General features: G+C 41.3%; 1 protein-coding gene across 20 annotated transcripts in view; it reads right to left on the bottom strand.

The window, feature by feature from the left end:
* Positions 1-26,874, bottom strand: part of FAM13A (family with sequence similarity 13 member A) — a 115,281-nt gene that overhangs the window by 5,949 nt on the left and 82,458 nt on the right. For 16 of the 20 annotated variants that reach the window (XM_052682689.1, XM_052682699.1, XM_052682692.1 and 13 more), the window contains 10 exons: positions 23,586-23,662; positions 22,853-22,895; positions 17,484-17,634; positions 10,226-10,439; positions 9,734-9,872; positions 8,829-8,910; positions 8,470-8,690; positions 7,054-7,137; positions 3,675-3,770; positions 2,113-2,196 (listed from right to left, as the gene is read on the bottom strand). In XM_052682689.1, the coding sequence (XP_052538649.1) occupies positions 2,113-2,196; positions 3,675-3,770; positions 7,054-7,137; positions 8,470-8,690; positions 8,829-8,910; positions 9,734-9,872; positions 10,226-10,439; positions 17,484-17,634; positions 22,853-22,895; positions 23,586-23,662 (1,191 nt within the window). The remainder of the gene's footprint in view (positions 1-2,112; positions 2,197-3,674; positions 3,771-7,053; positions 7,138-8,469; positions 8,691-8,828; positions 8,911-9,733; positions 9,873-10,225; positions 10,440-17,483; positions 17,635-22,852; positions 22,896-23,585; positions 23,663-26,874) is intronic. The other 4 variants (XM_052682690.1, XM_052682694.1, XM_052682697.1 and 1 more) reach the window with 4 other exon arrangements.

The following is a 26,874-nucleotide window of genomic DNA, read 5'->3' as shown; positions in this document are numbered from 1 at the left end:
CTCCAGTTCTGGAGGAAAAGGAAAAGGACAGTTTCATAAACAGTGCAAGAAATTATTCCCAAAGAGAGAAGCAAAGTATCCATGTAACTTGGATCTGCATATCTGGTAGCAGTCACTTCCCCAAGGACACCCATAAGCCCGTGCCAGCCAACAAGGGCCAGCACAGCAGGCTGGCTCGCTTGCCTTGCTCCAGGGCACACAGCCCACAGCTCAGGAGTGAGCCTCCTGCCAAAGAAAGCCCACGGGAGGAAAAGACAGAGCAGAAATTCGTGCCAAAAACCTACATCTGGCCACTACAAGACCTCTTAAAGCATTTTGCTGTTTAAAATGAAGGAGCAATTAAAAAAAAAAATCTGAGCAAGAACCATTGCTTAGAAAGCGTCTCGTATGGAAATCTTATTTTAAATCCACACTGCCATTTACATTCTAACCAAAATTATCTTCATTGACTGGATCCATTTGGCTTGCGTCTGTGAGGTTCTTTAGGCAATCGTGAGACATTTAGTTTCCAGAGCTACAAATATAAAATCTCCAGAGTAACCCAATGTCACTACTCCCAGCATGCAAGGATTCCAGTGGTTCTCTAAACACAGAAACATTCAAGATATTCTGTCCAAACATACACAGAGTTGCACCTCATGCCATTGTTTAACCTCTTATCCAGCTCTCCCAAATGCTTTAAAAAACACACCAGGAAAACAACAGAATCAGGTGCTCATCAAGAGCAGCAGTGCTCTGTCTATAATGGATCCATACAGGGGGAAAATTCTTGATTATTTTTTTTTTTTTTGGCAATTTCCTCTGTTTAATTCTGAGTGTACTTCAGTGAAAAGCTGCTGCGTGCAGCATCACAGATCCCCAATAAGTGTTAATTGCCATTTCACCATTAATAGGCTTAATGAGAGCAACACCACAGCTCTCCACATTTGTGCTCTCTGTGGGAAACCAGTGAGATGCTGCCCTGATGCAGCATTTGCCTCACTAGTCACCAGAGATCACCACACTTGACAGCTGTAAGCTTTGAATCCAGCTGCACACACAGTTGAAAGACAGAGGACACAGAAATGCCCCAATCAATCAAATAACCCAATCCAGATTGCTGCTGCAGATTTGAGAGAGCTCCACGTTTGTTAATCAGCCTCTAATCAGCAGTTCCACATGCTTCAGTTTGCAGTCTGGTTTTAATGAATACATGCCTTAAATAGTTGACTGATACAGAAGCTACTGTCGCTGCTTTATCACAGAATGATCTTGGATGTCCACGTTTGCAGTATCAATATCAAACACTACCTATGTTTGGATAACTCAAGTCTGCTGAAGCACTTTTATTTCCTGCTACACTGCAACAGTAACAAATGCAAGCCAGGGCCCAGCTCCACGCTGCCTGTCCCGGCTGACAGCTGGACATCCCTTGTCAGAGGAAGAAGGACCAATATTGTAGCAGACTTCACCACCACGAACTATCACTCCACAGTGAAATAAGAAAGCATCACAACAATCCCATCATCCAAATTTGACAGCATTAACAAACGTGACTGAGTCGTTCCTACTTCAATCCTTGTGTGACTTGGTTAGAAACGCTGCCTACAAGGTGGTGAAAGAGAGCCCTGGATAAAATAAGTCTGTCAATAGGAGAAGATAAAGATCCTGTACGTGCCTGGTTGGCTCCATGTGTGTGTTAGTTTTGTGAGATCTCATTCCAGCCATGGTGTTGTGTGCAAGTCACAGAGCGTTGGAGTGAGAGAAACTATTGCAAAATAAGTTAGTGTTATTAAAGAGGAAGGAGAAAGCAAGGGGAAAAAAAAATCACCAAGCCAAAGTGCAAAGAAGAATTGTGAGGTTTTTAGCAAAATAAAATATATTATGTGCAAGGGAGGGAAAAGGAGAAGGGAAAGAACACAAAGCCAATGAAACATTGTAGTCTTATCTACAACAAGGGAAGAATTTGATCAGAACTGGACAGGCTTAAAGCAGCTATTGATTTTTCAGGAAGACACACTGCAAAAAAATCAACACTGATGGAAAAAAAAATAAATCAATCATTCTCTTTCATTGGTATAAGGGGAAAATTGATGCAAACTGAGCAATTAGTTAGCAGCTGGAGGTCTTCACCTTTATCTCCTTGAAGAAGGAAGCAGTTTCGCCCTCGATAATTGGTTGCAGCAAAGGGCTTCTCCGCTTGCTGGAGGGGGAACCCTGTGACAGGTGTTAACAAGTACGTTACATTATGAAACCCTTTCTCTTCCGCCACCTGCTCTCAGCTCATTCTCACTCACTCATTCGCTCAGCTCACTGCCAGACCATCAGGAGAAATCCATTTCTTAAAGAACAAAATCCACCTGGCAAACCCTTTGCATCTTGGACTGTTTTCCCTCAAGATGTTGCTTAGCAAGGGACATCACTGCTAAACACTCAAGAAGAAAGCTTGGATGCTGGAATACTAGCTGGGCAGGAACTACAAAGAAAATAACCCCCCAACCTGAGGCCCTTACACACACAAAAACACAACACACACTTGGTTTGCTCTCCAGAGCTACAATGTAAGCCTCGCTAGACTCTCCAGCCCTGCTTTCCAGGAGGCTGACTTTCCAATCAAGTCCTTCAGAACGGGCTTTCAAATGTATTCTGCCTCTGTGTGCATCTCTCACTCTGCTCATTTTAAGGGACTGGGCAAAGCCAGTCTCATCTCCCTTGTGCTAGCCAGTGTGCAATTTCAGTTTTGTGTCTAAACACGACCTGAGCTTTTTTTCCTGAGCTTCATCTTAAACTGCCAACACAAAGATGAAGGCTTTGTTCCATCTGATAGCCAGCACTATCTTTACTGCTTGCATTTGGGGGAGTACTTTGCATATTCGAAGAGGAACAGCTTTGGTTTTAAATGCAGGACCACCTGCCACCACAGGTGCAGAAAAAAAATCACGTCAGTGTGATTGACTGCACTGAAGTAACACTCTGCCAGTCCGTTCAGTTCAGCAAGCAGTCTATAAAAAAGCAGCCAGGACATCAGCAAAAACAGTAAGAGATCGTACATGACAGGGTAAAAAAGGAACCAAGATGAAACAATTTTCTTTCTTTAGACAGGCTATGTGGATTCTTGGTATACACTTAGGTTGAAAAATTCTTTAAAAATGGCCTACAGTGTACAAGCTGTCCAGAATTTGAGATACCATGTTTGCTCCCTAAAGGAGTGCATTGGATTCCATGCTCGTGTCAATATTTCCTTGCCAAAGCACCACCTGGATTGAGAGAGCATCTACTACTTGCAGGATCTCTTCAAAATCAGCATAGTGTCCCTTTCTCTCAGCCAAAGACACTAGTGTCACACAAGTCTGTGTGACAACATACAGCCCTGCATAACCAAACAACATGAAGACCTACAGTTCTGAATAGACCAGTAAGGAAAGGGAAGTGATGCTGTAGCCAAACATAAGATGATGAAATAACAGCAGCAGCCCAATGGAAAGGTGAGAAACAACAAAAGGTGAGATGTGTCTCATGGCTCATGAGTGGGCACTGGAGACCCCTGACCAGCATTATCTGACTGCAGTACAATGTCACCTACCCGCTCATTCGCTTGGTCTTTGAGATGTAAGGGAGGAATTGGCCTTATCGATTGTGCTGTATACCTCAGCTCTAACCCTGAGCAAGACCTCCTAGAAGAAAGTTCTACTCACAATGATAGGGATGGTGTTGGCTCTGGAGAGGATCTGCTTGACCAAGCGATACCTGTCATACAGTGGCTTCATCACCTGCCGTTCATTTTTGGTAACCTGTAAAGGAAAAAGAAATGAGAACCATGAGGCGTGCAGCAGATGCTCCATTCTATAAGGTCCGTGCTTGTGACTGCTGTTAGCAAGAGGATTTAAGGGAGTTTCATAGTGATGGCATGCTAACAGCACTAGCACAGAAACCAGAAATGGAGAAGTACTCATGCTCCCTCCTCAGTTTGAGTGCTGCACACCGCTAGTGCTTCTTTCTGGTTTTCATTCAAATCCACTCTCAGCAGAAAACCTTAGCAGTACTGACAGTGCAGAACAGAAGGCTTTACAGACAACAGCTAGCGTGGGAAAGCAAAGGTCCAGCTAAGCAGTAGCTGTAAAGAAATTGAGGTTTTACTTCTTGAATATACATCAATTCTTTAACAAAAAAAATAACCGTAGGGTTAGAAAAAAACAATCAAAATATTCACCGCAACCCACCTGATCATCATCTTCCTTTTTATTCAGCACTATCTGACCACATCCTATGACTGTCCTTCCATCACACTTTTTGTTTAACTTTTGATTGTAAAGCTCTTACAAGAGGAAAGGTTTAACTGACCCAGATGCCATTCGTACACACCAAAGCTTTTCACTGCTGTTAATCACCAGTTGATGTAAAAATCAGCAGTAGTATGAACCCTGATGAGCTTTGTACAGTCTCCCTTTCTACAGCAAATAGCAGAGTAAAGGGAATGCAGCTTGGAATGAGGAGAAGACTTCAAAATGAACCGTCTTTCATTTTGTCTGCAGCTAACTTTCAATGGAGTAAGCTTTTTAAAGCTTTCACATCATCCCTCCAGAGCAGGAGAGATGCTGTCTGGCAGAATTGGAGCTGTAGGTATTGCCAGGAGTGCACTGGCTAGCTAACTGCCTCCAGCTTTTGACATTTCTCTGCAATCCATCAAGCATAAAAATGGAAAATTGGAGAAATTCTACAGGACTTGTATTACTCCTAGTTTTACCAGATTAGCTGTTAGTAGAACAGGAGGCACAGCACTACTGTTGCCTCAGCCAGTACCTGTTACTTAAAAAACAGCCCAGAACAACAACAACAAAAATACGCTGGTGGCTGAGAAACAAACCTTCACTTCATGTCATTTCAAAGTAGGTAAATATATCTGTTCTGTACAGGAAAATAAACATAAGCCTTGGAATGGACAGAAATTCCTAAGGCACGTTTATGAATAGGAAAATATAAATGACATGCTTCTGAGTCTGGACATCACTACGGAGGAAGAACACAAAGAATTAATTTAAGCAAGGAAGTTCAGCGCAAGGGGCCTGAGCCAGCCCTGCAGACGTGCACCAGAACATTTAACCAGAAAGCAAACTGAACGAAAACGTTCTGCAAATGGGCAAACTGTCTCCCTAGTTAAATGTAACACCAGCAAAACCTGAGTATATTTTTGGAAAACATCAAAATGCAAAAAAAGCTGTCAGAACAACAGATCCTTTGACATAACTCTGGAGCACACTCTGTGTGGCAAGCAGCAGCAGCAGCCAAGGAAGAGATCATTGCCTTCATTGTTTTAGCAGCTCAAGAATTTCTGCAGAAATGAATTTTTTGGCTTAACTAAAGCAGTTCAGTTCTACCTCTGCAGGTTTGCCTGTCACTGGTGCAGAAAGACCCAGCTGCACTAAATCTGAACTCCATTGTTTTTCTTGTTTAGTTAAATATCTTAAACAAAAAAAAAAGCAATACAAAAAACAACCACCCAACTTGGCTGAACTACACCCCATTCTCCTTAAGCTCTCAGTACTTTTCCACTGCTGCAGTGCCAAAAGCTGGAAGAGCAAAAGCTGATCAACTGCCGTCCTTCTTGTTACGTGACTCCATGTTGCTTGGTACAGACTGCTTATTTAAAAACAAATTAAAAAGTAGCTCTATAAATAAAGCATCAAAAAGTGCTGGGAGGAAGATATGCTGACATGACAGCCTTTTTAAACAGATTTAAAGTGAGTTTTTAAACAGATTTAAGTGAGCTTACTTTAACAAGATGACACCTGATGATTTACATCATTGTGATACCAAAACCAGACTCCAACTCTGATTCTGCTGGAGAAGGTTAAGTGGATGTGCTGGCCTTTTGCTATTTTATAATATCGTAAAATTTCATGTCCTCTCGTACAACCAAGCTGTTTTCACCTACTGGTATATGTGCCTATACAATATTAGTACTTCATAGCATCATACAGGTATCCCAGATTAGAAGATTAGATCCTAAAGGATCACGGAATGAAGGGAAGTATTTAAATTAGCAGCACTTCAAAATAAAACAAGCAAACTAAGAAAACTAACAGGGAAAAGAGAAAGTAATTCAGGAACAAATAGTAGGTAGGAATCAGGACACAGCACACAGCAGAAAAAAGACACATTTATCATCTGCACTCATCAAGCACTCCTTGTATACAGTAACTTGCTTCTCTGAAGCCACTGGTCAAGGGATTAGCACCACGCTGAAACTGAACTACATTACCTCCACATCTGGTAGCAAAAATTAGAATAAAGTGAAAGAGGAGGAAGGGTTTGTACAAAGCCAAAGTACTTGGTGGCCTGGAACCCGCCATATTTCTGTCATGGCAGGAATAAACAGGACACTATTTAAATCTCTGTCTTTACAAACATTTTTCCTTTGCTATATTCAAACGTACAAGAAATCTCATGCCCGTCTCTTCCTCATGGAAACAAATGTCTGCTTAGGGGAATGAGAAAATCAACTTGTCATGGCATTCAGGAGACAAACTGTTTTGTGAATCCTCTGGCGCAAAGGAATTGTGTAGTTATGAAGACAAAGTTGCCTCCTTGCAAATAGTGTGGTACTCAGAGAAAGATACAGCTTCTCTGAGAAGGTGCACTGCAGCACTGCTTCCACACCTGTCTTCCAATTAGTCATTACTAATAGCAAACTGAAAATTTTTGTCAGGATGAGGGTCCGTGCACAGCTATTCCAGTGCATACAGTATCCCTGGTAAAGCTGGTGAATCAGCTGGGCCACAAAATGAATGCCTGTGGATCCTGGCAAGCGTGATGTCAAAATAATGCACACTGAACTTCATTCAGGCTGTAAGCTCAGTCCTACAGGTATCTGCCATGTCCAGCAGTGTGTGCAGGCACCACCTTACCAAGAGTAATGTGGCAGTGGTAACGAAGGATCAGGGTGGTAATTAAAGGACACGTGTGGTTAGAACAGCAAGAAGTCCTATAGACTGCGGCGCTGAAGGAGCACTAGGGCAGTCATTTACAACAGACAAAGACACATGAAGTTGTATTTTGAAAAAACGCTGTACATACCGGTCTGCCATGAATGCTTTCATAATACAGCAAGGCTTTCTGAAGAGCCACTTTCTCAGCTGCTATCTGATCTCTTGTCATGTCCTATAAAAAGTAGCACAGAGAGAAGAGAAAGAAAAAACATCAGAATTCAAGACACAGACAATACTAAGTTACGGCCTAATTGAAGTCATTATCATTTTGTCATTAATGTTTTGAAGACTCATCTCTGCTTTCCAGTTCTCCTTTCCCAGCTATATTGCTGGAAAGACTTACCACAGGAGCCCTATATACAACACAGGCAAATTGAAACTAAGTAACATTTGTATGTGAAAATGTTGTAGGTACATCAGGGGGATTTATATTTTCTGTGTGCTTTGAACAATGTCAATTTATATTTTGTTTGCTTTGAACAATGTCAAATAACTTTTAGTGATGGTGGCTGTTCTTCACTTAGAAAGATTTGAGTCATAAGTCCAGCAACAAAATGCATGCTCTTCCTTGTCTTCCAAACCTGAGACAACCTCCAGTACCTGTTGCAAAGATTGCCATTTTTGCCTTGACTGCTACAGACACACTTAACAGAAATGAAGTGCAGTCAGACTGTTTCTTTCTGCCAAATTCTGCTATAAAGTGAAAAGCTCTGGCTGATAGGCTGAGGGGACCAAGCCAAAAAAAAACAAAACAAAAAACAAAGGCAGACAGTTGGAAGACACTTGCCTCAGTTTTCCAAAGTTCCTCCACCAAACATGACTGACACCGAGACTTCTCTCTCTATTGTTGCACCAAATACTATCAGAGACCTTTAAAAGGTCAGGCTGTTCATTCTTGCTACCTTCAGAAAACAGCCAAACACTTCTGCAAATCTAATAAACAAAGATACTGCTGTCTGCTCCTCTTTCACAGAGCACTGCACAATTCACACGTCAGCAGACTCAAGGACTTCATTTACAAGGCTACCCAAAACTCAGGAACTAGAACATCACACACAAAGACCTCTCCGCTGATAACCCTCAGAGATTACAGGAACTAGCTGAGCTCAATGTGACACTCAGAAGAGCAGTGATAAAATGCCCTGAGACAAGAGCATTCAGCTGTGGAATGATCTAGAAGAAAATCAATGACCTAATCTTAAGAATCACTGGAAGACTCAGAATGTGCCAAAAGCTTTTGGGCATAACAGTTCAGAACTGCTACATGGAATCTATGCGAATCAGAAAAAGAACACAATGCTATTCAGTAGAAACAGAGTGTGGGGAAAAAAAAATACAGATACTGAAAGCAGAGGGAAAGAAGCTAAAGCAAGTAAGCCTGCAATAGAGGCTGAAGACGTTTTGACAAAATGCAAAAGATCAGAAGGCTTTCACAACTGACAGTGCAGCTATAAGTTACATGCTTGTACTTAAAAGGCCTAAATCTGATCTGCATATATTGTACCTTTATATCCTCTGGTCGGTTTGTCTCCGTTCGTTTTTCCTGAAGCTTCTTCTGGATAGAATCAAGGGTCACTTCCACAGCAGGCTTGGCAGATTTATCTGATAGGTCTTGTTTCTTGTCATCCTCCTTTTCAAGCTGAGAACCAAAGCTCTTTGGGAGCGTGTTGCTTCGCTGACGCACCACAGGGCCCAGGTCTTCTTCCGATATCTTCAGTTTAGACTCTAAGCAGCGACATTTAGGGAAGAGGAATAATTTCTCTTTTTTAAAATGTGACTGTGACAGGACCACTGTCTAGCATCACATTTGAAAAAGGTTAAGTCTAGGTGCCCCCAGAAGGTACATCAACACTGACTGCTCACCTTTAAGCTGCTTTCGGAATTTGGCCAAATCATTTGTCCATTTGAGCACTTCAGGGTTAGCTGCTTTGTCACTGTGGGAAGGCTGGGAGGAAAGAACAGTCATGCTGAATCTGTATTAAATCAACAGGAGAGACCCACTGAAACAAGCCCGTATAACAAAATGGGGGCTAAACAGGATTGGGACGCAGCACAGAGCGCAGGTACAGGCTAGTGACTGCTGCCTGCATACCTGTGACCTATCCAGCTCAGAACTTGCTTTGATTGCCCTACCTGTCACAACATTGTCTCTTAGCACATTGCAAGACTCATGCGAGACTCTTTCAGTACCATCTTTCATGGTTTAGATCACCAACTGAGATGCACACATATGAAGCTTTAGCTCCTTAAAAAGCTTTCTGTCCCTCGGAAGAGCATCTCAAGAATAAACAGAATACAGAACACTACGACTGCTCAGCAGCACTTGACTATGGCTCCTTGCTGAGGAGCAAAGAAGGCTGCTCTTCTCTACTATGCAGTCATCTGGTGTCCTGCAATTACCATCATGCAAATGAGATGCACAATTGTTCCTCCTACAAAGTAAACTTTAATAAATAAACAAATGCAAAACATAACATAGCTATTCCTACACCCTTGCTGTATAAAGCAGTGATCAAAATTCCATGAGTTTGTGAGACTCTCTTGTACTGTACTGGTGGTACAAAAAATTCCAGGAAAGGTAATTTGTTTGATATGGATGCACATTGTCATTTTTGGAGCAGCATTACATTTTCCCTTACTTTACTTTTTTTTATTTATTGTTTAAATACTTCCAAGCTCTCCGTGTATGTTTGACAGGTTCCCCCAATGTCCCCTCCCTTTCTAGCTACCTTACACCTCTCCCTACAAATGCCTGAGTAGAGACTCACCCTGTATTTCCTCTCCTCCTCGAATTTATCCTCAAATTTCCTGATTTTTTTCTTCAGTCCCTGAATTCTCCGGGTAAGCTGTGCAGGGGTAAGGTCTTCTCTGTCATCTTCGTAAGATCCCAAAGAAGAACTCCGCCTCCTACCAAGAGCAGAGATTGCACAAAGAGTTTACCCAAACAGCTGCAGTACATCTTCTCGCTCAAAAGGATGCTTAAACTTGGCGTAAATAAAGGCAAATCCCACGGAAGTGAGAAAGTTATGTTGGTTACTCTCTAATGACAGACAGAACAAGAGGTTGCTGTTAGATATTAATAGAAAAACCTTGAAATGATCAGTTACCTAGAACTTTTCTTACAGCACCCGCTTTCTGACAGAAAAAACAGAAGCTCAACACAATATAGCTATATGGCTTGTGTGATCCAAAGAGATGCTGCTTGATGTGACTGTGCAATGCAGCCAGATCAGAGTCACCACAGACAAATCACAACTCACCTCATAAATGAATGAGAATTGGGAGGGGAAGGAGGCACTTCTGTATCATCCAGGTACTGCTGGCTCTGTCCATAGGCATAGAAGCGAGGAGACAGCATAGGATCGCTGTCCTCATCCAGGAGCTGGCGAATTAAACGGCCAGCCTGTGGGGAAAGGCGAGCCTCTTCTGAGTCTAAGCCATCTCTCTGCCATGAAGAAAGTGCAGGGATGGGCTCTAGGAACAGCAAGACAAAGATTGATTTTATCACTTTTGTTTTACAAGTACCAGTGACTCCAGACAACATTTCTCGTGTCATATCATGACCCCATTGTCCTAAAGGATTGCTTGTTGTCAGTGTCAGATATTCTCTGGGTCATTATTCACACCTGCCAGTGTGCAGAGTAGTGCAAAACATTGCCTGGTCACAGTGGATGCTCTATACAAGCATAAATAATCTGCTGGGTGCAACACAAAGCTGTATCCATAATCTGGCTGGAATTACCATGGACTGACACCAAGAGAAGGTATCACCAGCCACTACCTTTGAGGAAATAACTCCAGGATAGGACAAAATTATTGGCACCTGACAGGATAAAGGAGGCAAGCTGGCTATAGGAAGAAGCTCCTCAGTTTTAGGTCGTACAAATGCTGCAAATGAGCAGCACCGTGATTGTCCTCCTGTTCCCCAACACAACTCGGCCACACATGGATCAAAATTCAAAGACTAGAAGGAAGCATATGTTTTTCTAGCCTGTAAGGAAAGACTGTCTCACTGCACTACTATCAGTTCCATAGGCATCCAGCCATCATATGGGCTGATTTTTCCTCTTTTCTATCATATGTAAACCTGCTGCATGGCAGAAGAGTGAGGAAATATTTAATGCATAGCTGGAAGTGAAAGCAATGCCATACAGGGAGATGGTGGGGTGGGAGAGAAATGCCCAATTTAGTGTTGCTGCTCCGCATACTGGAGCCCACAGAAAACAATCGCCTCAATCTTGTGACAGCTCCCTCCAGATGCCATAAGGAGTCGAACATTTTCTGTTCAGATAGTTTACTAAGCTGATTTGCATGCTCCTACTTAGCACCATGGGATTAAACAGTTTAAGAGCCAGGCCTTGAACTTATAAACCTAACAAATAGTTCTAGAGTCAAGTAACAAAACAAAAACCCTATAGAAAGCTCCCAGACCAGTCTCAGAGCTAGGGACTCAGTATTCCCTGTGCCTAGCATGTCTGCTCTTGTTTCACAAAGGGAAGAGGCTTTTGAAACTATTAATTTTTTGAACTAAAAGCAGTATTTCCTTCTGCTGAACAAGGTTAAGACTTTCATAGCTTACAATGGATTTTGTGGGGATTCCCTTACAGAATCTTGTGCTGCTCTCCCCCAAGTACAGCTCAGGCAGCACAAGATCATGCACAGCTCAGGAATGACCAGCCTGGAGGAATTCTGCTGCAACAGAGGTGTCCCTCCTCCTTTCCCCTTCTTCTTTATACAAGAATTTAAATCGTATGCCTCTGCTTAGAGATTGGTGCTGCATGCAAACTGAGAAGTTATCCTGAAAGGGATGGCTGGAGGTGTTTGCACTTCTCAAGTGTTGTGATAAGTGAAGCACATTCTTGGCACATTCAAGTGCTCACAGAGGCTGCATTAACGAGGTGTGCAAAACTCAGATGGACATAGGTTGCATTGCCATGGATTGGAGAGCTCCTGCAGCCTGTATCTCCCCTAAGTAATTTTTGGAACGTGAGCTTTTTCTAAGCTGCATTCACCTTGATGGTACCTAATAACTGAAAGAATTTTCTCAAGGTATCTGATATGAACAAAGAGGAAACTGAGGCGAATCATTCAGCCAAGCAGTGATACTTTGGCCTTTGACCCTTTCCTGAGTCTCATAATTTCAGGTCCTCACATGATCTCTTGCAGCAAATTAATGGCTGGTAACTAGAAAGGAAAAAATCTGATACATCTGACTAGCAGAAATGAGGTAAGTGATGCATGCAATTCTTCCAGACATTTTTCATTTCCAGTTTTTGGAATACATTCACAGAAAAACAGAATTTGCTCTTGGAAATCATTAAATCACATCCTCATGGGATTTACACAGATGGAATAAACTTAGGAGAAGTCAAAAGTATATTTAACAGTTAGCAAATAAAGCTTCTACTACACCAGCTAAAAAAACCCCATTACCAAGCATGCATGATGCATGTGATTTTGTCCTAAGGTGAGTATATGTTGTGCCCAAAAGTTGAATCCAAAAGGAAAAAACATATAAAAGGAAAAAAATATCCTAAAAGGAGAGGTCAAATTTGAGACTTGACACAAGAAATGCTTGCTATAGAAAATCAGCTGGTTTTAATTCTCACTCCTAAGATGGAAAGAGTCCATTGGCAAGTTGTTTCCCTTGCTGATTGTATGTGTTTAGAAGAAAAACCTCATCTGGACACAGAATGAGTAACGATGCTTCTCCCCCCCTTCCCCCCCCCCCCCCCAACATACAATAAAAGAACATATAAATACTAAAACGAAGGGACATAAACAAAAGGAACAAAGCAAATAATAAAGGAACATATTTAGTTATTTAGAATTACGGATCTTATCTACATCAGACCATGAACTGGATCAGAGTTACAGACTGGCTGTCCTGTTCTTTACATGGATCGGGTGCCAGAAACTTGGAGTGCACAAACAAATAGTAACCCACTCAGGGTAAGAAGCTTCCTTTTCTGATAGTGAACAATCAACCCATGCTCAACAGAAGCTATAGCCTCTTTTGTTATTTATTTACGAAAGATACATATATGAAAGTTTTAAGCCCTTTCCAAAGACTGCTAAATTCCTGGACTTAACAGTTCAGGTATGAAATATTTATTAGTTTTAATATTGTGGCTATTTCTGCTAAGTGAATAAAAGTCTCAGTAAAAAATGTTAATTTTTTGCCTTTTCTTTGTCACTGACTTGACAGAGCAGCTACCTGTACTCTTTTGTCTTGAACAGATCTCTCACTCTGAGAAAGCCTCTGTATTCCTTGTGTAATTCTTTTGTTCATAACAAAAGCCTTTTGTGGAAAAAAAATAAATAGCTTTGGGAATATTTAACCAGAATGGCTGTGCAGTGTAGAAAAAAGGTGAGCAAATTTTCTATTTCCTGGTCAGACTCTCGTGTTTCTTCCAGGTTTTTTTTCTTGCCTTTTCCAAGTTGTCACTTCACAGAAGTGAAATACACTGATATGGAGCCTGCAGACCCTCAGCAGTGATGCACTGCTCTCCAATCTCACCACCAGCTAATCTTTTAACAAAGCTGTCAGCCATCTGCCAGGTGTTGCTCTGCAAAACCCTGTAGGCATTCATACGCCTGTTGCCGCATCAATCTGCCACACAAAGGACTGGTCTTATTAATAAACCTGTATCAAGCAAGAAGAAAAATGAATTTTATAAAATTCAGTAGGGGTTATTATCAGCTCGATGCTATCCTGCTGTTTGACTTTTTATTTCTTCTTTAATTGCACTGCTTTTCATTTGTGACAGGATTACTGGGGGCTGCACGGCCAGCAGAGGGGTACTGCCATGTGCATCTGCCCAGAGGTACAGCCAGCAAAAGGCCATCGAGGGCTTGTGTTCTCTCTGTAGCCATACAGCTGATGTATACTGCTTCAGCACACACGTGACAGCCCCAGGAGGCTAAAATCTTCACTGCTGTGAACTGAAGTAGGTCTCGAGGGATTAAAAAGCCTAAACTAATTACAACACCTGAGGTCCTAGCACTAAGTTCTCCCTTAGAAGACCTCAGAAAGACATCTCATAATGGAATGAATAAAGCAATTCAAAACCTCAAAACATTCACTTGGTCAGTATTTTACATCCTTAAACAGCACTGGCATATTCCTCCTAAATAAATCAAAAAGAATGGCCCAAGCAAAGAGCTACCTTAATTTGTCAATGAGATGAAACATTTACCAGGTATCCAGTCAATTTTGCAATTTGCAAATAGTGTTGCACCATAATAAATGCTGTTTTTTTTTTTTTAATACTGCTGCTATAAAATCAAATCTGTAAACAATGCAATTATTCATTTCTACATATGGTGATAAAAACACAGAATGTTTCACCACCATTTGATTTATGTCTGTTGCACACAAATACACTGATGTAAGGCTAGTGTCAAAAACAATTCTAGAATGTTGTTTCTTTGCTGTATGCTTTTTTCCTTCTCATTACCCTGCTTTTTTTCATGGGAAAGTATCAATTAAATCCACCTCAAAACTATTTGGAGATCAGCTTCACCCTCAGGGTCTTAGTGCTACAATACTTGGGTTCTCAAAATTGAGGAGAATGCTTATTCATTTTAAACTTCCGCTTTTAGCCTTGTTTTTTTTTTTAAGCTTAAAAGAAAAATGACTGCTCATTGTTTCCTAAGAGCTTGTTACTGCAAACTTTGCTTCAAATTTCATTTACAGAACACTTTTTTAAAACCTCAGTAATGAGGTGACACAGGCAGCAATCACACGTGTCAGATCAACTTACTGAACTATCTGCTCAGCTCCAAGCTGATGACAGGGCCAGCCACTATTAGGAGAGCAACATACTTCCAGATTTTTCCTTGAGGGCAGGATAACAAATTCTGTGCTTGAATTAGCAACATTTGGTAAGAATTCTGCACAATAGCGCTGGATTCTGAGAGAACACTGTGTCCTTCCCACTCATGGCATTCAATTCCAACACAATCCACAGCAAGAGGAACATATCCCATAGAAGTATATCTAATCTCTCCTCTTGTGTACAAGTCTGACTGCACAGCAAATCTTTAAAATAATCAGGTAAAAATTATTTCTAGAATAACTCTGCCAGTTCACACTGCAGCTATTGCAGTGTAGTGCCCCTGAATTAGTGTTGTTTATGACAGCGTTGGTCTTAACATGATAGGAAATCTGCCTGAGTGAAGAATAAGAGCTAGTCAGCAGACAGGGCTGCCTTATGTAATTTTGTGCCCGTTCTGCAAGGCTCTTCCTCAGCCTGTGTGCAGAGGCAGTGACAGCTACAGCTGATGGTGCCTCCCCCTCAGCACGCAGATGCTCTGCCAGCAGCCTGCTCACACCATACCCTGTACCTCCTGTAGTAGCTCCTGCAAAGGAACTCACTCCAAAGGTACAGCAAATAACTGGTCATTACCATAGCTGAAGACACAGGGCCTTTCCCTTTCCACTGGGGAAGGGCCAGAGGTGCAGTAAGGACACAGATGAGATGTATAAAGCCCTGAGTGATGCATGCTGGCAGGGAAGAGACAGTACTTGGCCTGTTGGAGCTGTGCATGAGTGGCACAACCCTGCCTTGCTTACCCTCACTAACAGTCTCTGCCATCAGAAGTAGAAATCCCAAAGTAGATGTTAGCATCGAGCCCTTTCTGGCTTTAGAAAGCTTGATTTCACATCCACAGATACAGAATCTTCCCTGTCTCCTTGCTCAAATGCAGAGGCCACCATTTTGCTGCCTTCGAACCCAAACTAACCAAATGGTGATTCTGGTAAGCAAGTGTTCCAGGAGATCACATCTCTCACTCTAGAGCCCATTTGTTTGCAGCTACCTACCTCTTCCTCTTGTGAAAAACATCTGAACAAAATGGAGGAAGAATCTGAAAGATGCACTCTCAAATGCAGTCACAGGCGCTCATAAATCCTGTTTTGTATCTGCAGTGCAAGAAAGCTGGGATCCAAACACAAGCACACACCTACAGTGAGGGATTTGTACCAAGGTGCAACGTAATTCACATCATGGGAAAACCTCTGTCAGACAGAAGGGAGCTGTGTTCTGCCCTTCACATGCTCATATGACTCCCATTCGTAACACTGCTTGCCACAGGCGTGCACTGAGAAGAAAAAAAGAGTCTTTATTTCCAAAGGTTCACATGATGGCTGCAGCCACACATCACCTCTGGGAACACAGACGTGATCACCCGGCCCGAGGCCCTGAGGGACTGTGCTGATTGGCACCTCACCAACACCAGGGCAGCCAAGGCCCCGCGGGAGCCCTTCTGCACCACTTTGATCAGCCGCGCCGCACGCCTGGTGATATCACCCAGGGAATCCCCACTAATAAGCCGGCGGAGAAACTCTCTTCTGTCCATGGTGACTGGCTGCGTGGTTGCATCAAAGGCAACCAGGGCTTGTGGCTTTTCTTTATTTATGCTCAAGGTGTCTTAACTAGACAGAAAGGCAAAGTACATCAACTCACGTACACTGTGGAGATAGGACCAGAAAACTTAACTAACTTTTCAGTGCTCCTTTCTAGATTAATAAACTACAGTTACACATCTTTCCCCTCTTGCTTTGACTGTTATAATACATTGCTTGCATCTTCCCATTTCTTCCCTGTCAAAACCTCTCTCTCACTTCTGAAGCATAAACGAGCAGGACAACTCCTGCTTGTAGAAAGGAGAGAGACACAGTAAGTGAGAAAGCCCCAGAAATGCTGGACTACTTCAGTTTCCCTCTATTTCAAATAAAAAGGAAGTTCACAATGCTCAAACTCTGCATGACAGATTTCATTCTCTAACCTAAGTCAGTGAAAAAGACAAGTAAGCATACATTCTGGAGATGAGTGTTAATAAACTATATTAAAGTAATCTAAACCACAAGCAATTTTACATTGCCCTTTGAGCCTGTGATCATAACTTTTTCACAGCATACGTTCAAAAGATATTGTTTATAAGAATAACCAAGGTACAAAGTACTAGATAGACAGCCATTTTTTCCCCCCCAGCTGTCCTTTCCAGATCTGAATCTTTAATTCCAAATAACAACAGAAGTAAAAGAATAGAAAGAAAGAAGACTTTTCCTTCCTGACTGTGAAATATTCAGTTTCTTTGAAGAAAGCACTATTACTTAGAGCTCCAGCTTAGCAGTCAAGCAACCAGCCACCAAGAAACAAGTTATACTAGAGCACACAGAGACTTACAGTACCAAATAGCGCATGAACATAACCTCAAGAATAAAACAACGTATTTTCTTTCTCAAAGGGACAAGTGGAACTAGTAACCATTTAGAATTTCACTTCCAATTTCTCCAAACTTTCAGTTCCATATTCAGGACAAAATTGCTTTCCTGTTGTTTTTGGCAAGGGAACTTCAGCACAAAATCCCAGAATCACAGAATCACAGAATTGTAGGGGTTGGAAGGGACCTCCAGAGATCATCAAGTCCAACCCCAAAAAGATATACCCAGCCCACTGAGGTTTCCTTCTCTCTTTTAACTTGTTTGGACAGCCATGAAACAAATCCTACCTTCCCAGTTGTTGTCATCACACAGCGTTGTCAAATCCAGCCGAGGCACTTCTGACACAAAGCTGTTTTCCTGATCATCAGCATCTTGATTTCTTTGCAGCTTGTTTTCAGGAATGCTTGGGTGTTCTTGAATCTTCATACTTGAAGGCTGCTATATTCCCACAGAAACGAGGGGAAAAAAAAAAAATTGAGATGAAGAGGCAGGAATAAAACCCTGCAGTCACAGCAGCAGTAGGCTCGCGCTTTTAAATAAAAAAGTGAAAATAAAAAGAACCTGACATTTCCAGTTCCAAATTCAAAGCCTTTTGCAGTGGCCCCTACATACCAATCACTGACACTGATAAAAACATCTATTTGCCTCCCTTGAATCTTCCCTTCTTCAGGAAGCCACAGCAAGTTCCTGACGCTGCCTGCCCTGACAACCGCATGCAGCTGAAAAAGCTTCTGCTTGACTGATTGGGGTGAAAAGGGAGGGAGGACTGCAGGGAGGAAGGGAGAGGAAGAGGAAGCTGCAAAGAGTTCCTACAGGAGTGCTGCTGTTGCAAGGCTGAGGCAATACGTGGTCTCCTAAAAATCAGGCACTGGTAGCAGCTGCAGACAGCAAGCAGTGCAGGCTACGTACACAAGAGCTCTCATGCAGGCTGTGCTGGCTCAAATCAATTAGTGCCAGCTAAGCTGTGCAGGCTGCACATTCCCCGATTTCCTGTGGTTGTTTTCTAGCTGGGCGTGGGGAGAGCAGAACTATTTATGGAGGAGCTCTGGGTATTAAAGCAGTGTTGCGCAAATCCAAACGGCAGTGGGGTTTGGCATCTCAGCTGGAAAGCAGTGCGGACTCTGGGAACGAGCCAAAACATTCGCACAAACATCCAATGACTTAAGAAAACAACAAAAACAAAAAATAATGGCAGAATGCTGTCAAGTAAATGGTTCATAATTTAATGCTACCTAGAGGTAACTGCTGTTTGCCTCACCACTACTCATCCTGACACACCACGCACAGCGTGTGCTTTTGTGGAGAAATCTCAGCCAGGTACACTGTGAGTGTGCTGCAACAGGGCTTCGTGACACAGGCAGTTTGACCACAATAAAATAAACAAGCTGTAATGGCTCACAGAGGGCCGTGGGGAACAGGAAGAGTAAAGCATGTGCACAAACACGTAGTGGGACACGTCCAAACTCGGGAGACACAGAGCCATGCGAATGCACAGTGTTACACTCGAAGTGTTTGGCCTTGGTAAGAACAGCTGAGCGTTGCTCTCTCAAATATTGTCTAGCAGGTAAGCAACATACAGACTTTTTCCCCACAGGTATTTTGATAATCTATTTACAATCTGCTTCAGCTAATGTGTGAAGACAATGTGTCTAAAAAAACTAACTTCTACATTTGGACTTCTTTTTCTTGTAAATTCTGAAGCATGGCCAAACTGTACCAAATCAATATTTTTAGTGGACATCAGTAAGGCACATTTCAGGTTTATTTCACGGCCATAAAACTTGCATGTTGTTTTTTACTTTTCCTCTTAGCTGAGAAAAACATGTAATCTTTACGTAGAGAAGGAAAAATACCTGCCCAATTCACACATTGCATGAAGAATGTTTTTATTTGGATCCAGTCCCATCTACCTGGATGATGAACATCCTAGTATTAGTAAACACTGTTCTGTGCTGTATTTGTATAAGGTTTGTATTTCCTTTTCATTTCAATAAATCACCTTTTAAAAACATTATAACAAAAGGAAACACCAAATGACAGTTTGCCAAGGCACTAATAACTCGTACAGATTGACGCTAAATCTGATTACAAATGTGGTTATTGTGAAAGCTGCACATGGAAAAATGCTAATTCACCACTCAACAACTTTTAAGCTGCTTCTAGGTTGGGAGGACTTAAATAGTTCTTTAAGGTCCAGTAAAATGTTATTTCCTTTTCCTGCCAGAATTGAGATAGTCAGTGTACATTATAAACAGAAAGACTGGCCAGTGGCCAGAAACAGGCAGTATTTTGCACTTGCTAGAGAACAAACTGTACCAGTTTATAAACTGCATTTAAATTGCCAGCACAGATCTTTAAGGCCAAAAGAAATCAAGTGATAAGCTTCAAATTGATGCCATTAAGAACAGTATGTAACAAGTGTGAAGAGCTTACCTACATTTTAACTATTTCAAAAGGGAGCAGCCTGAAAACATTGTATCATTACCATCACTGATAGTGATTACAGAACTAAACATCTTTCTACAAAGAGTGTACAATCTCCTGACTTACCACGACCCTGAAAAGATGTTTGTAGCAGACAAAAGGACACTCTCCCAGATGTGTAAACATCTCCACTACAGATATTAGGAAGGTTATATGCACATTTTCCTTCTAAAGTCAATTCACTTGTCAGAAATGTTTTCAATCAGGCCTGTGCTGTGCCTGCAGCCAGCCACTGGCCTTTCTGTGCTCACTTGCTCAGTGATGTAGCCTCTAATACAATGAATAAATCATTAGGTGTTACGAAAAACAATGTTGGTATAAACCCAGGAGACACAAGAAGGCAGATGTTTAACCTTCTTTGAATTAAAACTCACAAATTGGTAGGTAATTCCCCTATCCTCATCGCTTACTTTCTTATTTGATTTCCTGATGCCTCCAGTTCCCAACCTTAGGGACAAAAACCAAGGCAGAACTGCCTTGTTTTAGGAAAAGATATGCCACTGTTTCTCATAAATCAAAGGGGCAGCAACTTTATGATCTCAGAAGCAGTTGGCAGCCACGCTGCATTGCACATATTACATAAATGACTAAAAAAATTTTTAAACTAGGCACTTGACTATGCTTTTTAGAATCTGCTTTGCAGTCACTAATAACTACAGATGTAAATAACCTGGGGATAAGTCTGCAGCTTTCTCTGCTCCAAAGGAGATTCAGCATAAAGAGTGGCTCCAGCAGCAAGAAATAAATGGAAACAGATCTTTGAATTCAGATCAGGAGGAAGCTGTGTTCTGTTCGGTCGCATGTGGATTCAAATGAATTTTATACAAAAGATATACTTCCCCTACATCTGATCATCCATTGCAACCACCAGCATGAAGCATTCTTAAGCATCTCCTGATAATATAACTGAATGCAAAAATTCAATCACGCTGCCAGCCCAATCCTGAGTCATGTCATTTCTCCCCTACACTGGTTGCAGAGCTGGGTCAATCTTGAAAGTTAAGAACTTTGCTACATCAACAAAGAAAAGAATGACCTACCCTCAAGTATTTTCTGAAAATAAGTGCAATTTAACTCTCCACATTGTGGACTCTTGTCTACAGAAGAGCTTGGTAATGAAAGTGGATTATGTGGCCGAAGTTACAGATGGAAAACTTCTGCAGTTCTCTTCTTGCTTTGCCACCAGACAAAGTACAAGTTTTTCTGGTTTCCAGACTTAGTACACTACCTGAATGTCATCCACAAGTTGACAAATATTTTTGTGTTACTGCATTCGAAGTATAGGCAACATTGTGGCAAACAGTGTTTCTTAGAGTGAGGATCTCAGGCTGCATGCAGACTTTTACTGAGTAAGTGATACTCAGTTCTGTTCAGAACAACTTCCCTCAACAAAATTTGGGTATTAGAAACTACTTATTTTCATCCTGGAACCTAGCCACTCCAAGGGCAGATAACGAATGCTACAAAACCACTGAAAACTCATTCAAGACCTATGTTTCAAGGTATTTTTACTGCCTTAGGCCTGCATAAACAATAGCTAGAAGCAATTCCAAATACCTCTCGTAACATTTTCAGATCAAGTGGGAAGAAATTAACAACGTCCCTTCCTCATTCTGAATATTTCCTACAAAAGGTATGTTTTTAAGCTACCCTAAAGCAACAGGCTTTTACAGGAAAAGGAATGTAAAACTACTCTACAGGAATGTAACATTTTCCTGACCTTGTAATTCCTATATAATGCCATCTCCTATGAGATTTATGAGTTATGAGGGTTATGGCTACATCTCCCCCCATAGTTAGCACTGAATTTTAAAACTCTTCTTAATGAGTTAATTTTAAGACCACAATTTCACATTCAAACAGATCTCCTCTCCAAACTAATTTAAAAGTTGAATGGAAGCACTCTGTGGCATGGCAGCAACAGCACCTTTTCCACATGCAATAAGAACTTGGAGGTGTTGCAGAGTTTGTATTCCGGGAAATACAACAGCTCACGAGTCAGAGCTGCCAGGAATTAGTGCTGCCATGTGCAGGAAACCTGGGGATTAATGCCTCTCTGGGAGCAAAGCAGAAGATCTGGCTAAGCCTAATAAAAGCAATGATCAAAGCAAGTGCTGAGCTCCCTCTTGTAGAGGAGCAGCTACTCCATTGCTGGTCAGAGCCCAACAATAGTCTCTTGTGTCTTCTCTGCTAGAGAGAAAGAATGGAGGAAGGGAGGAAAAAAGAAAAAAGATTACCCCCTGCAGCAACAAACAAACAAAAAAAACAACAGTCAAAACAAACAAACATAACAAAATACCAACAACTCAAAACAAAACCTGAGAATGCTGGTTTAAAAATACTCACAGCCCTCCACTAAATCCATCTGGCCAGAGATGCCAGATGCTGTCTACAGCTGTTAGAGTTCTCCTCTAAAATGGGTGCACAATTGAGGCAGAGATGCCTCAGGTAACTTTGCCCACTGTTTTAGATGTCTAGAGGTATATCAGGCAAAGATAAACTGGTGGCTTCAAAGGTGCTCACCTAAGACAACTTAAGTCTTCTCTTTAATGAGAAGTTAGGATGGAAAACCACCAAGCAGATACAGGAGTGTTGAACAGAAATGGAAAATTTGGCAAAAAGTTGTTGACATAAATGCCGAATTCCCTTTTACTCCCCTCCTGACATTCATTTCAACCACCAGCCCTCAAAGAGAAGCAGGAGTCAAACCAGGTTTGTAGGAGAAATGATCAGGGACACCTGCGTTCCCAGGTAACCAGCCACACTGGAAAAATCACAAATAAAAGACCAAAATTATTTTAGATAAATCAAGAGACACAAACTAATCTTGCTACCCTGGGAGATAAGCAGTTATACACTCTATTTGCAATGACTGCAAAGGAACTCAGTATCACTCAAACCACAGTGCTCAACTTCATGCTTCTTGTTTTGGCAAGGAAGGATTGAAGGGACTGAAGCAGATGCTTTCGGGATCATCAATAGTTGAGAGAGTCCTTAATTACATAAGTAAAAAAGGACAGGGGTGGGAAAGAAAAAGCAAATGCTAACTCCATTTCTCTGGGAGAAAAACATTTCACTGGGAATACAGAACATGCCTAACTACTTGTTTCTACTCAATAAAAAGCCCATTTAGAGCACACAAAACTGAAACGAGGAAAGAAAAATTACCAACCTGAGAATGCCTGAAAAAACCCTCACCGCTTTCACTTTCTTTGCTACAAAACAAAACAAAAACAATCAACATATTACAAACACAAAACCGCACTTACAATAAAAACAACCATGACTCCTGGATACTCAAGTTTTCAGATACTTCAGATACTCCATGTTTGCTGATGCATTTCAGTAAATGAAGGGATGCAGGCTTACAGCACTTCAAAATGCTAAGCTATCTGTTTTGCTTCTTCTCAGGAGCTATTTGTACCTTTATAAACAAATACACCTCTCCCAACAGGCTTATTTGTAGAAAGAAATGTACTAGGAGAGCAAAGTGCAGCTATTATACAGCTTTCATAGGAGAGTGGAGCACAAAGAAAGGGGCTGATTCCCAAGCCAAAGGCCAGGTAAGAATGCATCTGTTGCTGTGCAGACCCCTGTGAAGAGCATGCAGGCTCAGATGCCTACAGCTCAAGTCAAGTCTTTTCAAGTCTGCACCATTAGCATTTTCTGTGCTGCTCCTTCTAGACTGGGAGACTTGCTGACATCCAGAGTAGGACAGAGCCCACATGCTGTGAGCAGTGCCTCCATACAATTCCACTCTGAAGCTAACATGGTAACAGGTAACACTGCTCTGCAGCATAACTAAATGTAACCCTCATATTCTGTCTCTGAGTACTACAATCACAAGGAAAATAAAGTGTACATATATTTAATCAGTTAAAAATAAAAGAAAGAAAGAAAATCACCTTTCTTCAGATAAAACTTCCATGTCATCAGGTCCTGTTCTGTCTATAGGCCTGGATGAGCTAAAGCTTTCCATACTCTGCAATACAGTAAATGTTAAAGCAATGAAATACATGAGGGAAATAGATTCAAACCCCAGGCCATTAATCAAATGCAGAATTATCCAACAGGACTGCTAGAAACAAGACAGCAATCAGAATACCTGTTGTACACGTGTAATAAAACAACCTACAGTAGAAACAACTACTCGCTGCTTCTTTTTTCTCTTTTATTAATTGACCTCAAAATGCCTGACAGAATAACACTGAATGATATCCTACAGTTCCTATTTTACAAACTGATACACAAAGCAAGAGAGCAATTCTGGGATATGTAAAAGTCCTGCCAGAGCAGGTACCAAAATCCAGAGCATCTTCCCAGCAGCATTCATTATGCTCATCTTAGAAAAGATTCCTTCTTACACAAACCCTTCCATAGTCTCTTCTCAAGTCATTAGGTAAGTAAGTACACAGACACTACTGTCTGCACAGAGGTAACGTTAAGCTGTGCTAATATGAATGCAAGGCAAGAAATCCAACTGATTACAACAACGTGCTGAAACTGTCTTGGTAACAATTAGCAATATTAGTGCTGATGTTTTCTGAGGGCCTGAGAAAGTACTGCGATGACAAGCTGGACTCTGATATACAAAGGACTTATGCTATTGGTTTCGCTCTTCCACAGATCTTAACAGTGAAACATGCTGTCGGCTTGGAAAAGGTTTTCTGTTCTATTTTGATATTTCAAAGTTGCTGAAGAATGGGGACACAGAACTGTCAATCTGGAAATATGAATTGAATTAAATACTGCACATCGAGGCAGCAGTAACTCTGTGGCTCACTGATGGTGAAATTCACAGGAAAAATCAAACCCTTAACCTGAATTGATCATAATACTTTTTTTTTTTTTTTTTTTTTTTTTAAATAAAGCCGTGTCAGTCACACTAAGTTTGTATGTAATAATTCTGTTTTACTTTCTGTTGACTTTGACTCAGTCATAGAGCACCTACCAAAAAAAGTAAGCAGAAGTGAAGGTACTGAGTTCTTCCATATTGGAAATATGCTTCAAAACTGCCTCAACCCTATAGCTAGAGTGCATTCTTGCAAAAAGCCTAAAGAAATAAAACAGTACACACAACACCAGAGGTACATACTGAAAACACAATGTTGCCACTTTGGGCATGTGACCAGGAGGTTTTGTACTCTGGTATTCGGACAAATCTGCCTTAAAGAAGAGTAAGGAAATGAGTGGAGTGTGGTTGTTGGGGCACCCACAGCCTCCTCTCACCTGCTGCACCTCCAGCCCTGTAGAGTTAAATGGCTCAGTCATTCTAGCCTTGCTTAATGAGATTCTCCAACTCCTACTGGAACCTGACTACTGTGACTCAAGTGTAGTTACAACTTTTAATGCTCCTTTGCTTGGAACCAATGGAACCAACCATTTTTCCACTGCTGACTTGTACTTTTGAGTCAGATTCACTTAGACAGCTAAGAGGAGAGCTTCCACACACTGTCCTACATATTCTTTCAGGCTTTGTTGCTACAGAAGGACGATTAAAAAAGGTGGGGAAGAAACAACAACATCACAATCTTGTTTTCATGGGAAGGCCCTATTAGCAAAAGCAGGTTATGTCCTGTTATACCTATATAGTAGCTAATTCAACCTACTGAAAACCTATTTTAAGGGTAAAGATATAGCCAAAAGAAAGCAAAGGTACCACACGTTGCATCCTGCTGGCAGTCTCAAATATGTGAGTATTAAATAAGTGCATTCATGAAAGCTTAAAGAGCAGCCTGTGCTTTTATTTCATAAAGAGTAACATCATATTCTCTGCAGGCTGTTTCATAACAACGCTCTTCTTTCACAGTTCCACTGTGGCAATTCTGGCAAAGCAAACAAGGACCATACTGACAGAATAATCACCTTAACCAACGTGCTCTTTGTGCATGGTCAGTTTGTTGTAAATTGCTTTCAGCCTTTGTCCCTTCAAAATTCAAAAACAATCAAAAAAAATGAAGGGTAGGGCAAAGTCCAGTAGAGACAGGTAAGTTTGAGGACATTTCCTTCAAGAACTTCTGAAGACTTTAGGAATGTTCTTCAGGTCCTCAGTTTACACTCTTAACCAAAACTTTTGATGGACTTTCTTTCCCCAAATACTGAATCAAATTGTTATTTACACTGAAGCTGCTGTGCACTGTGTAGGTACATAGTAGAAGCACAGAAAGAAGTACAAGCACTTGATGTTTGCCTGCCTTCAAGCCCATAGCTACCATCAAATACCCAAAGCGAGAAGCACATGCTCTTTCACCAAACATCACATTACAGGTTACTGATACTGACTGTTAATCTAAGTACAGTCTGCAGTTCTTGGCATCTCGCCTTCTTTTCATCAAAAAGAGAAGCCAAATCTGCCTCTCCTTAGGATCTCTGCACAGAGGGTAGAGCATAAGACCACGGCAATTTCACAACTTAAACAAAATGAGTCACAACACAATATTACATTAAGAAGGAACTCAGAGCAGACTAAAACTTAAAAGGAAATGCTCTGTAGTTCAGAATTCTAATCTCTTCACACAGCTTTCGCTGTTATTAGCAGCTGCATGATCCAGGCACCAGGATGCAGAGTGCATCTACTGTAAGCAGAACCCATACTCAAAAGCAAAATACAGTTTCTCAATTGCTGACACCATAATCAATGTCTGGTTGGCTGAGAGAGAAGGAGACATCAGTTTTCTTCTACAGCATGTATAATTTGACAAACTCTCTCCTGTGAGGTCACACAAAAATATGCTGCATAAATTTCACAGTATTCCCGATTTTTAGAGCACTATATATGTGCCCACTGTGCCTTCCCAGTGAAGTCTGGCTAGAAAAATAATCTTTGGGACCAACACGCTTCAAAAGCGTTTTGCAAACTGCAAATGTAACATGACATACAGACTGTAGGGAAAAGGAATAACATGCATTTTATCATCTTATCGGAAAGACATTTGAGATCTGTGGTTTCATAACTTATAACAGGAACATAAAAATAAACTCAACCTTAAAACATGATCCTGTATCTGAAGTTCCATTCACCTCGTAAGAGTTTTGAAAGACTGGGAAAAAGAAATTATATCCTTTTTCTTTTTCTGTAATACTTTGCTAAATGCAGAAGACATAAGAAAAAAGTCCTGGAAAGAGAAAATGACTATAGAGAAGTAAGAGGATCATAAAGGAAAAATAGCTTCTTGATTCCTCTTTACAAAGATT

The sequence above is a fragment of the Tympanuchus pallidicinctus genome, unplaced genomic scaffold, assembly GCF_026119805.1.
Source record: "Tympanuchus pallidicinctus isolate F22 unplaced genomic scaffold, pur_lepc_1.0 scaffold2, whole genome shotgun sequence".
Taxonomy (NCBI): domain Eukaryota; kingdom Metazoa; phylum Chordata; class Aves; order Galliformes; family Phasianidae; genus Tympanuchus; species Tympanuchus pallidicinctus.
Note: the sequence above shows the minus strand (reverse complement) of the source record. Positions and strands in the feature narration are given on the sequence as shown.